This window comes from Pyrus communis, chromosome 5 (assembly GCF_963583255.1).
Source record: "Pyrus communis chromosome 5, drPyrComm1.1, whole genome shotgun sequence".
In the NCBI taxonomy this organism is placed as follows: domain Eukaryota; kingdom Viridiplantae; phylum Streptophyta; class Magnoliopsida; order Rosales; family Rosaceae; genus Pyrus; species Pyrus communis.
In genome coordinates this window covers 20,283,626-20,296,219 of record NC_084807.1, presented here as the reverse complement: position 1 = coordinate 20,296,219, position 12,594 = coordinate 20,283,626, and the positions used below count along the sequence as shown (strand labels likewise).

General features: G+C 38.8%; 1 protein-coding gene across 1 annotated transcript; it reads left to right on the top strand.

Annotated features, from left to right (window-relative positions):
• Positions 1–6,776: 6,776 nt before the first annotated feature.
• On the top strand, positions 6,777–11,498 carry LOC137734373 (uncharacterized). Its single transcript, XM_068473650.1, has 7 exons — positions 6,777–9,046; positions 9,141–9,407; positions 9,865–10,336; positions 10,579–10,647; positions 10,745–10,817; positions 11,274–11,359; positions 11,445–11,498. Exons 1-7 carry the CDS (start codon positions 6,777–6,779, stop codon positions 11,496–11,498), a joined length of 3,291 nt encoding a protein of 1,096 aa, XP_068329751.1.
• The last annotated feature ends 1,096 nt before the right edge of the window (positions 11,499–12,594 follow it).

The window sequence follows — 12,594 nt, the reverse complement described above, 5'->3', positions numbered from 1 at the left end:
GTGGGCCTCAGGCGGACCAACATAGCTGCGTGCAATATTGCATAACCTCAAGTAGATACCGGCAGTTTGGTTCTCATAACCAAAGTCCGAGCTATCAATTGAATGCGCTTTATGAAAGGTTCTGCCAGGCCATTTTGGGTGTGAACATGGGGCACATGATGTTCCACATTAATCCCTATTGACATGCAATAATCGTCAAAAGTCTGTGACGTAAACTCTCCGGAGTTATCCAGTCGAATCGACTTAATCGGATAATCAGGATGGTGAGCCCTTAGCTAAATGATTTGAGCCAGGAGTTTAGCAAACACAGCGTTACCTGTGGACAACAAGCAAACATGTGACCATCTTGTCAATGCATCAACCAACACCATAAAATATTTAAATGGCCCGCAGGTTGGTTAGATAGGTCCACAAATATCCCCTTGAATGCTCTGAAGAAAGTTAGGGGGGTCGTGAATAATCTTTGTATAGGAGGGTTGAATATTCAACTTCCCTAAAGAACACGCTTCGCATGGCGGAACTCCAACATAGGGATGTAACTTATGCCCGTGAGAACATTTGAGGATACGACACATATTGTCACATCCAGGATGTCCCAAACGGTCATGCCAAAGCAACAAAGTGTCCTGGAACTCAGGCATAGGGCCGACCACACTGTGGGCTTCTATGCCGCGAATGGTTATGATGTACAACCCACTTGGCAAGCATTCCAACTTCTCGTGAATATGCTTCTAGCCATATTTGTATGAAGTGATACAAAGAAATTCTAAATCATGATCTTCAGTGGTTTGAAGATGATATTTATTATCTCGAATATCTCTAAAAATCAACAATGTTCTTCCGGAACGTGGAGAATATAGTGCCTCCTTAATGGTCAGAATTGTACCATTAGACAACATGATACGTGCCTTTTCGTATCATTCAATCAAGTTGGATAAGCCTGAGAGAGTTGTCAAATGAGCTTTCTTGGGTATTAAGTTAGTAAAATAGTGTCGTTCACGCAAAATGGTGTGTGTAGTTGCACTATCTGCCAGACAACTAACTTCCCCACTAGACATACCTTGAAATAAATTGATTGAATTTGTCACATGCATAATTATAAGTCTATTCATTCAATTAAGCAATTCGAGAGAATAATATCCATTCAAATAACAATCCATAATTCAAAACAAACCAAAACCAAACAAATTATTCCAAATACTTAGAAAAGTTGTTCAAAATTAAACCATAAACCTAGCAAATTAGGGGGGTAGGGCCGGCCACTCCTAGTGGGTTCGGCCACTAGGGGTAAACACCCTAAAAACATGTCTAATTTATTCATTCATAGGCGATGATGCCTCCTGAAAGTCCAATGTCTTCATGGATGTAGTTGCATCTTCCGAATGATCCACATGTGCAAAGTTAGACTCACGACGGGAATGATACTTGGCAATGGCCTTAGGGGAAGTTCGGCATACACGTGACCAATAATCCTTTGATCCACAATGATAACACATGTCCAGTTCAGTAGAAGCAGCCTAAACGGGAGCTTTGCCCATGTTCTTGAAGTTCGGGACCTTAGAGGCAAGTGGTGGACGTTGCTAGGTCGTAATTATTCCCTTAAGTGCGGCACTTTGTTGACCTTGGGCCCGTGGTTGGGCTTGCCGGCCATTGCCACGGCCACGACGATTCTTTCGTTGTTTATGGCTGCTAGAATTGGTCGTATGCGTTTTAGGTGTAGCGTTCAAGCCAGTAGGTCGAGCTTGATGATTCTTCATCAAAAACTGGTTCTGCTTTTCAGCAAGAAGTAAAACAGATATCAAATCCAAAAACTTGGTGAATTTATGTGCCCTATATTGTTGCTGCAGGACAATATTGGTGGCATGGAAGGTCGAATAGGTCTTCTCCAAGAGATCTGATTCGGTGAGTTCCACTTTGCAGAATTTCAACAAAGAACAAATTTTACAAACTTCAGAGTTGTATTCATTCACGGACTTAAAGTCTTGGAAGCGAAGATACTGCCAGTCGTGTCTTGCTTTAAGCAAGTATATGTCTTTCTGGTGATCGAAACGATCGACCAGAGCAAGCCAGAAGGTGTGTGGATCCTCCTCAGCGAGATACTCAGTCTGCAGTGCATCATGGATATGTCTTCAAATGAAGATCATTGCAATAACATTCTGAGATTTGTTAACAGGTTTGTCGGCGATAGGTGTCTTGATGGTGGCTCTAATGCCCTTTGCAGTGAGATGGAGCTTCACGTCTTGAACCCACTTCAGATAGTTTCTTCCAAATACTTCTAGAGCGGAGAAATTGAGCTTGTTCAAGTTCGACATGTCCCTAAAATGGAGGGAGAAAACATGATTAGTCATATGGTAAGTCATAGACATATATCGTAGAATATACAGGTTCTATAGACATGTAGTGGTTTAATTTATGCATGAAAACTACGAGTTTCATGTGGTATGTTTTGAATGAAAACTTCAAGTTTCAAAGGCACTAAATTTGACACTATAGGTTCAATTTAGTTTTTATGAACAATTAGTTCATAATGAGAGGTTCCTGCAAGAAACACAGAATGCAATATGCTGATTTAAGTATAGTGGATTTGAGTTTCTTTGGGAACTCAAGTGTGAGAGTTTCGTTACTATGAAAGTATGTGACGGTTCAAAGTATAAAAATAAATTATTGAATCGTTAATGTCCAAAAGTGATCTTTAGGTCAATAATTTTGGATTCATTATCAGATTAATGGATTGCAGGTCACTTGTAATTAATTCAATAAATCAGGCCATACAGGGTCGATTGTAGAAGCTAAATAATATTAAAATAATATTATTGGATTGAAAGTAGAGCCCTAAAAATAATATGGGCTTAGTGCCGTGGGTAATAGGGCACAGGTTGGGTGCCTTAAATATAAGGCAAGGTCCAAAAAAGGGACCTTGGCGTGGTTTGCAGGCCATGGTGAAGGGAAGAAACCCTAGCCGCAAGCTGGGTTTCGAAATTGGACCGTGAAGGGGGCATGGAAACAAACCCAACACACGCTGGCTTGTGGGTGAGCACGTGGAAAGGCCCAGCGAAGGCAGGGACCTGGGTCTTGGGCATGGGAAGCTAAGCCCAACGCATAGGCTGGCTGCTGATGATGCAGGCCGTGACATAAGGGGCCTAGCAAGCTAGACTTGCGGGCTGTGGACCAGAAACTAGGGCTGCAGGCCCGTGGTTGTGAAGCAATAAGCCCTACAGGGGCTGCGCAGGTAGTCCAAGGGCATCAAGGTGATGCCATCCCACGGTAAGACTAAAAACATACCCAATTTTCAAACCTAGGGTTTCAGAAAAACCCAAATTTGCTTCTAATTTAATTTTATATTTTGACTCACAAATTCCACATAACAATTTAATTGTGCGATGCATGAAACAAATATATATATATATATTGGAAAATATATGAACATATACAATATATTTATTGAAAGGAAAAATATAAACATAGAGGGGTTCATGCATTATGGGGAATGTTTTCATGCTTCGTGGACGTTTCAAATATCTTCCTTTATTTTAAGCGTACCTGATTAGCAGAAAACTAATAGGCCTTTAAATGTGGTGGATGATAGCCTCCTCCTATGATGTGTCAATTCCTCAGCTTCTGGCAAGAACGTGCTAATAACGTGTTGTAGGCCTATTTGATTGAGCGATCTATGGTTAGAGAAAGAGGGGTGCGGCAGGCTTTAGGGAGAAGAGAGATTGATTTAATTGTGAAGTGTGTTTAATTCACCCCACACTACTAGAAATATGCTCATTACACACCATTTTTTGCCCACCCTTTGCAATTGGTGGCCATGGATATAAAGTTGCTACTCTTACTATTTTTTGGTGGCTTAACAATGGGATTCCACTGATATCAGTGGCCTTAAAAAATCAGCCACCAATATTGGTGTCAGTTAGCTAACTTTATTTCTTAAATTTACTTTTCTTCTACTTTTTTATTTCATTATTATTTTGTTCGGACCTGGTGCTGGTTAATTTTTTGGTTTTCAAAGCAGGGATATATATTGATTGGTTCTCAAAACCTATGATGACTTACTAAAGGGAGATAGAGAGGCCAAAACCCATAGAAGGACAGAGCGTTGGACCCTAATCGCATCTCTCGGCCATTATTGCATCGATGATGAAGTCGGGTAGTTCCGTGAACCAGTTGCACTCCCACGATGCGGACAGGGCGTAGCTGTCAAGACTGTGAGCAGCCTCGTTTAGTTGGCGACGGGCGTGGGCAGCGGAAGCTCCACTCCCGCGATGCTGGTTATCTGCTTCTCATACATCGCCCTTTCAATTTCTCATCAGATTAAGCTGCTCGGTTCATTATTTATGTTCGCTTGGGTTTCTTACAATTAATTTGGGGCTGCATCACCTTGAATTGCTTTTAGGGAGTAAAAACAGGTAATTTTGTGTTTCTTATATTTAATTTCAGCATTTTTAAGATCTAACTTTTCAATTTGTTTATTAAGTCTTCGAATCTTTGGAGTTTTTAAAGGTTGGGTTTGAAGTGCTTCTTCTATCTGTTCAAGTTGGATCAAACTGCAAACCATATAGGGTTTAAGCTTATTATTGTTCTTGGAGATATAAGCTAGGTGTTCATTTCTTGTTATATAAATATATGAATTCGTTTACTGTTTGAACGAAAGGACGAGTTAGGCAATCGCAACTACGTTTTTTTTACAAACTAATATCCTTACAGCTTGTACAAACTAAAAGAAAAGGGATATAAGTAGAAATGTCAATGTAAAGTTCCACTGTTGGTTAAGCTTATGCTATACGGATATCGCATTTTCTGTGTATGTTCTGTAAACATCATAAACACAAAAAAAGACTTTGGTAGAGAAAGTGGCTTATTGAAACATGGCTATGAACGAACTTGCATATGATAATTTGTCTGTTTTTAAGTTTTGGTATGCTTTTTAGCTGATACCTACTACCACTGCATGAGAACTAATAGTTAAGCTACATTCCATACTTCATTATGTGGTCTACACCTTCAAAACGATGTTATTATTAGTGGACGAGGAAGCGACATTACCTCTGTTGGACAACTCCCTGCTGTTTACCTACGTGCATTCATTTTGTCTCGTCAATAGATATAACTATGCGATTTTCCCTTGTTAGAGCTTTTCCACCGCTCTCCAAGAGTGATGGATTAACATTCCATAATCCCATGGGTTGCTGGACACATCTTTACTAAAGAGCTGTGTCTTTCTTCAGTCACATAGTTACGCATATTCATTAGCTAAATTATGAGTGAATAACAGTTGATATACATTAATTAGATATGTATTATTTATATGAAATATAAACATAATATCACATGGCCGTCCGACAATCATACTGTAAAATTTTAGAAGCACCTGCTAAAAACAACACACTCTAATTTTGGATATATTTTTTTCAGTGTGTTCGTGTTCCATGAAAAGGTATTACTACCATCTTATATGTAAAGAACCAGCTTAAGGTCAAAGTAAGCATCTGTAATGGTTCTGTTTGACAGTCTGAGTCTTCATATTCCAGGTTTGCCTACTAACTACTTGTAGGCATTGACTTCTTTGTTTAGCAGATGCAGACATCTTTAGCTTGAGCCTGCATTGTTTTTTTTAACCACTTGCGGGGGGTGAGCAAACTCATATGGTCTATTCCTCCATAGATGACATAGATGATCTAATAAAATCTAGAAGTTATAATCAAAGAGCGGTAGAGTAGTACTTCATATCTCTCTCTAACTTCAAGGAGGCTTTTATTGGCACAAACACATTCTCTTTATCAATGACTGTTGGGGTCTCCCTTTTGGTGCTCTCACCTGAGCCAGTTGTCTAAGCACTACAATTTTTTGTCGTACATTGGAACCCAGTTTTATCATGAAGTATTTGCTTCTATTTATTGCTTGGTTTTCTTCTCATTGCCACTTTTCAGTCCATTTTTAGGTACATTATCTGATGTCCTGATAGGGGCATCACCTGAAAAGGTATGACATGATTTGATTTCAGTTTAATGTTTCGTTCATTGTTCAGGGTTGTTACTGTGAATGTTGAAGTTTTGTTTTCTGTTTGAGGTTCTGAATTAGTTTGATAGAAAATTTCGAGCCTTATGACTTACGATGAAAGAATAATTTTTTACTATTTTCATATGATTTAATTTCTGTTCTTGCAGTTTGTTAGGAGCAAGGTCAGTTGTCGAACCACCATTTGTGAGATTTTGTGCGTCACCTAACATGAAACAAAGAAAGTCTTCACACCAAATGGATGCGAATTAGTAAACCATTCAGAACCTAAAACTCATTTCCTTGGTAATCTCCATTACTGTTTGAATTAGTATTGTTATTATTATTATAATTTTGGCCCACAAAGAGAGCTTCATACTAAGAAAATGAGAAGCTTATGAAACCACAACAGGGTGTAAAAGTGATAATGGTGGTTGAGGTGTTAAAAATTGCATATTCCTTTCTGTTTTCATTAAAATGGTTCTTCAACCATTTTGATAAAATGTGCTATACATGCATAGGTACTCATTTCTCTACACTTTTCGAATATGTTATAAATCTTTTCCTACATTTATGCTTATCTCTAATATGAATATAGGTTAGAATTCCTTATCTCACTGTTGGATTTCCCATTCAATTCCTTTTCTGACTGTTGGATTTTCCATAGGGTTTGGGTGCGCAATTACAAGGAAAGAGACACAGACAGAGAGGGTGGGTGCATTCATTTTTAGGCACCTTATTGTTCCAATTCTGCAAACTATTGATTATATTTAGTAATGATGGACAAAAGTTGGGCCAATTTGAATCCGTTTACAGAGGATTACAGAACAGGGCTAGCAAAATTTATCTCAAACTCATTGCAAGTTTCTTCTCTTGATGGCAACATTAAATGTCCATGTGCTAAATGCTTGAATATGTTCTGGTTGAGTAAGAATGAAGTTGAAGCACATCTAATTGTTGAAGGTATGGACCGTTCATACTTGGAAGGCTCGTGGGTATGGCATGGAGAGACATTTGGTGACCCTATTCCAAGTAGCCAAGCTGCACAACAAAGTGCTACTGTTACTAATCCTTATTGTGAACTAGGCCCATTGCTTGAAGATATTTTCTCTGGTCCCAGTGTAATGGGTGGCATGCCTATTAATAATCACAGCGGGCAGGAAACTGTGATACCTGCATATGCACGTAAGTTTGAAGCCATGGTGCAAGACGGCAACGCAGAATTATATCCGGGTTGTGGTATGAAGAAAATGGACTTCCTAATACGAGTATTTCAAAACAAGTGCTTATATGGGTGCAGCGAAAGTGCAGTGCAAGCTAATCTTCAGCTTTTGAAACATATACTCCCAAATGGTCATTCTTTACCAAATAACGTGATGAGTACAAAGGGATTGCTGAAAAATTTCATGTTGCCTCACCAAAAGATCCATGCATGTGAAAATGACTGCATGTTGTATTGGAAACATAACAGTGGTTTAGATGCTTGTCATACATGTGGTGTGTCCAGATATACAACCGAGGTTGATGAGACAGCACGAAGCAGTAAAAAGAGAATACCTCGGAAGGTGCTAAGATATTTTCCTATTACACCTCGCTTACAAAGGCTTTACATGTCTCGACACACCAATGAAGATATGTGTTGGCATGGGCTTTCTCGCCCCGAGGATGGCTTCTTAAGACATCCAGCTGATTCCTTTGCATGGAAGCAATTAGATTTGAAATTTCCAACATTTGGTGATGAAATGCGCAATGTACGTCTTGGGTTGGCAAGTGACGGATTCAACCCCTTCGGAAAATGCAGCTCCGACTATAGCATCTGGCCAGTATTGTTGACTGTCTACAATTTACCACCTTGGTTGTGTATGAAAGCACCGTTCATATTGATGGCTTTGTTAATACCGGGAAAAGAATCTCCGGGAAATGATATTGACATATACCTTGAACCATTAATAGACGAGCTGAAAGTATTGTGGACCTCAGGGGTTCCCACTTATGATACATTTAGGCAAGAGACCTTCACCTTACGAGCAGCTATTTTATGGACTATTAGCGACTTCCCCGCCTATGGGAACTTGTCCGGTTGGAGCACACATGGGAAATTAGCATGTCCTTGTTGCAACTACAAGACTGAGTCGACATATCTAAAAAAGGGTAGGAAATATTGTTATATGGGTCACCGTCGTTTCTTGCCCATGTCACATGTTTTTCGTCGACAGAGGAAAGCCTTTAATCTTTCTGACGAGAGAGAGCAAGCACCTTACCCCTTGACCGGATGTGAATGTCGTCGACAGTTGTCCATTTTACGGTTCAAATATGGTAAGACCCCACGGAAAGTGGTTGGAGAAAAAAGACCACTACCTAGAGCAACAGTTGGGCCATGGAAGAAACATAGTATTTTCTTCAAGTTGCCGTATTGGGAACATCTTGTGCTTCGACATTGCCTTGATGTCATGCACATTGAAAAAAATGTCACTGAAAGTTTGGTTGCAACTCTGCTGGGTATTGTTGGGAAAAGCAAGGATAACTTGAATGCAAGGTTGGATCTGGAATTGATGGGCATGAAACCGGAGTTGCACAGAAAATTTGTTAATGGAAAGCCAAAGATGCCTCCCGGTGTATATACTATGAAACCATTAGAGAAGGAATTGTTTTGCAAGGTTTTAGCCTCAATACAAGTGCCTGACAATTACTCGTCCAATATCTCACGACTTGTGCATACAAAGGAAAAGATCATAAGGGGACTTAAAAGTCATGATTGGCATGTTTTAATGCAGCAATTCCTTCCAATTGCCATACGTAAATGCCTCCCAACTGCGACTGCACAGATATTATTGGAACTAAGTGCATTCTTCAGACATTTGTGTACTAAAAAAGGGTCAGTGGAATGCTTTCGCAAACTCACACCCAAAATAGTTATGATCCTATGCCAATTGGAAAGGATATTACCGCCTGCATTCTTTGTCGTCAGTCTTCACCTCACAATACATCTTGCCGAGGAAGCTGCACTTGCAGGTCCGGTGCACTACAGATGGATGTACCCAATTGAGAGGTATTCCTTAACTTTTAATATATTTGTATGGTTATTACATTTGTGCATCATACAATTTAGAACAACAAATTTGATGTTGTCCTATTTAAATTAGGTTCTTGCTGACGTTGAAGAAGTATGTTCGAAATAAAAATCGACCAGAGGGAAGCATGACCCAAGGATATCTGGCTGAGGAGTGCTTGTCTTTTTGTGCGATGTATTTCGAAGGCGTGGAGACACGTTTGAACCGTCCAAGCCGAAATGCAGATAGAATTCGTCCTGACTATGAGGGTGACTTTGACATATTTTGTGCCACCGGGCATTCACTTGGTATGCGGGAAGATTATCATCTTGACAACCACGATTGGGAGATTGCACGATCGTATGTTTTAGCCAATTGTGATAAGTCAATGGCATATAGGAGGTGATTACACTTAAATCTTATATATTGCAGTTAAATGGCACCAACTTCTGAATCTCTCCTTTTGGTTATACACAGTGAGAATGACTTTATTTTCACATACAGAAGTTACGTGGAGAATGCTCAAAAAACTCGAGGGAGGCGTGTAACCATGCTACAAGCAGAGAAAGAAGCTATTAAATCCTTCCCAGATTGGTTTGAAAAACATGTTAGTACGGAATAAGTTGATTTTGCGTATACTGGTTTCCTATTTAGCTTCCCATTCTTAACTATGCATATGAACGTGGGTGTAAATTGTGTAGGTTAATCAATTGCAACAATCAAGTGACCCAAGGGCAACTGACGACTTAGTAGCGCTTGCTAATGGACCTAGTAAATGGTGTCGGAGATATAAGATTTTTGTATGTAATGGGTTCAGGTTCAAAGTAATAGGCACACAATCCAATGGGAATTACCAAAACTATGGTGTTTTCCTACAGTCTAATGTTCCAAGTTATGTTGGCCCACGTGACCGGAACCCTGTTACCGGTTTGGTAGACTACTATGGGGTTCTAACAGATGTATTTGAAATCAAGTACCATATGGAACGGACAGTGGTATTATTCAAGTGCAACTGGTTTGATGGCACTTCCAGAAATACAGGTGAGGGAGTAAAATCAGACAGATATGGCTTTAGATTGGTTAACTTCAATAAGATTTCGTCTACAAGTGACCCATTCATTCTCGCATCACAAGCACTACAAGTGTTCTATGTACAAGACCCAACAGATATAGAATGGCATGTTGCAATCAAAACAAGACCACGTGATTTCTTTGATATGTCCTCAACACATGATGATGATCCGTGCGATGGACAAGATGTCGAACATGCAACTGGTGATAATGATGAGGTTCGAGTTAGAATCGATGTAGACGCCCAAGACTTTGAAGATTGCTTGTAAAAGCATCTCACTTTTGATGAACGTACTAGTTATACGAAGTATTGATTCGCTGACAGTGTTGTAGGATATGGAAATATTTGTACATTTTGACATTCATTCCTGAACCAAGCGTTGCCCTGACTATTAGTTTTTTGATTTCGTATTATATGCAATATATTTAATTGGTGTCTTTAAGTGGCAACTTCATGTAGTGTTTGGAAGAAACACTCAACACGTTCGACTATGCACACCGTGCCAAAAATATAAAGAACAAACCAGAGGTGAAAAGTTTGCACCATCCCTGTTCTCACAAATTATATAGTTCAAATGTCTTTCATTCTAACTCTTGTTATGGTTTGTTGTTGGTTAATGTTTCAGGTCAATCAAAAAATGATGAAGTCTGCTTTGATCAACGATTTGTATTCTGAGATTGATCGTATGTTCAAGCAAGGTTATTAACTGATTCCAGCGTTGATGTGCTCTCAATCTCTCTGGCCAGAGATTTTTTTTTTTTTGTTTGACAGGTTATTTAATGATTCTTTAGTGTTACTTTGCTGCAAGCTAAATTGTATGACATGTTTGTTATGTTCATGCAGAGGTATATGCTGCCAGAGAGAAGAATGGAATATATATACCATGAGATCGTTATGTTAGTGAAGAAGCAGAGAAGAAGGTCTTATTCTTGTCATTTAAATGAATTATGGACTGCTTTTCCTACATTCACAATTGACTGGTTATTAACTTCATTAACTCTTTATTTACTGTATGCAATGGCTGAAAAGATAGAGCGGATTGAACTTTATTATGATTCAAAAGACAAGGTATCTCCGTCAAGATTTCATTCCTTTCGTTTTGAATAATATTGACTACAAGGTGGGAACTAATATAAACGTTACATTGGCCTAAGAGCAGCAATTGCTGGAGCTTCAGGAACTTTACAGTTGTCAACAACTTTTGGCTGTACAATTGAATGATAAACTTGGAAAAACTGAGGTAATACATTTGTAATATGGACTTACAGAGTCTCATTTTGTTCTTTCTGCTCTTGTTCTGAGATAATTAAACACTTTATATTCAGATAATGCTTGAGGAAACTGGACATGCACTATATAATCTTGAGGACAAGCGTTGACAAGCAAATGCGACCATGAAAGATAAGGAATTTCTGATAGTGAATCTCCTCCAATTGGGTGAGCAAAGTTGGCTACTAAAACAAATTTTCGTGCCACCATCTGCATTTTTAGACCATAGATAGATTCTCTCCATTTCATCTTACTTTAAAGTTATACAGTCGACATTCGGGATTATTCTACACTAGTTCATGTTTATATTTATGCATATATTAATTTAAAGCTGGAAGGTACATTTAAATGCCCTTTTCTTACTATTATTCCATTGTTAACTTTCAAAGAAATCACTCGTTCGGTGTGCATTTGAGCTAATTAGAGCAGAGCTAGAGAATGCTGCATCAGATCTCCCTCACAACTTCGGGTTATTTGATTTTATGACCATGGATGGTTTTGTAGAGTGGAATGACAAAATTGAAGATGGAAACCGAATACTAGTCAAGAAATTTCAGTCCACATTAACTCAGCACCTTGAAGTCTTGCATAACATTGTGGCATTTGCAGTGACACAACAGGAGCAGCAATTTAAATATATGGAAGAGGACATGCAGTCCTTTGTATCAACGATGGCGGAGGTAAAGTCTAGATAAGAAGATGATTGTCTTTGCATGCATTCCTGAGATTGAATTGTCAGTCTATATACAACTTCATTATTTGGCTTAATTTTGAAAGCTATTGAAGAACTACGAGGAAGATTAGGAAAGCTTAAAAACATGTTTGGTTCTACTATTAAAGCTCTACATGGTATAGCTGGGGATCTTGAAGGAAATTCGCAACCAACGTTTTGTCCTGTAAACTTTGAAGTTTCTAACCATTCATCTGCTCTGGAAGATGTAAGCATTACTTCACTATATATTTTGTCTTCGGATTTCTTTGTTTTTCTGTCATGCTATTTAATTAGCGCAACTGTAGCTGAATACGTATAAATCAAACTAGTAGACATTATTATAATTGCAAAATGCATAGAGTAGTCATACATGATATTGATTCCAGAAACCATCCATACAGAAACAAAAATAACATAGCGGTCTATATAGTTACCAACTGCATAGGTTCATAAGATAAACATCCATATGTTGTACGGAGGTACAACCTGAGTAT

What these genes read in the sequence shown, in the direction of transcription:
- LOC137734373 (XM_068473650.1), top strand. Translation starts at nt 6,777, where the DNA reads ATGGACAAAAGTTGGGCCAATTTGAATCCGTTTACAGAGGATTACAGA. An exon ending in GATTGGGAGATTGCACGATC is followed by an intron (nt 9,408 to 9,864) that starts GTATGTTTTAGC and finishes TAATGGGTTCAG; the next exon opens with GTTCAAAGTAATAGGCACAC. An exon ending in TGATCGTATGTTCAAGCAAG is followed by an intron (nt 10,818 to 11,273) that starts GTTATTAACTGA and finishes CATTGGCCTAAG; the next exon opens with AGCAGCAATTGCTGGAGCTT.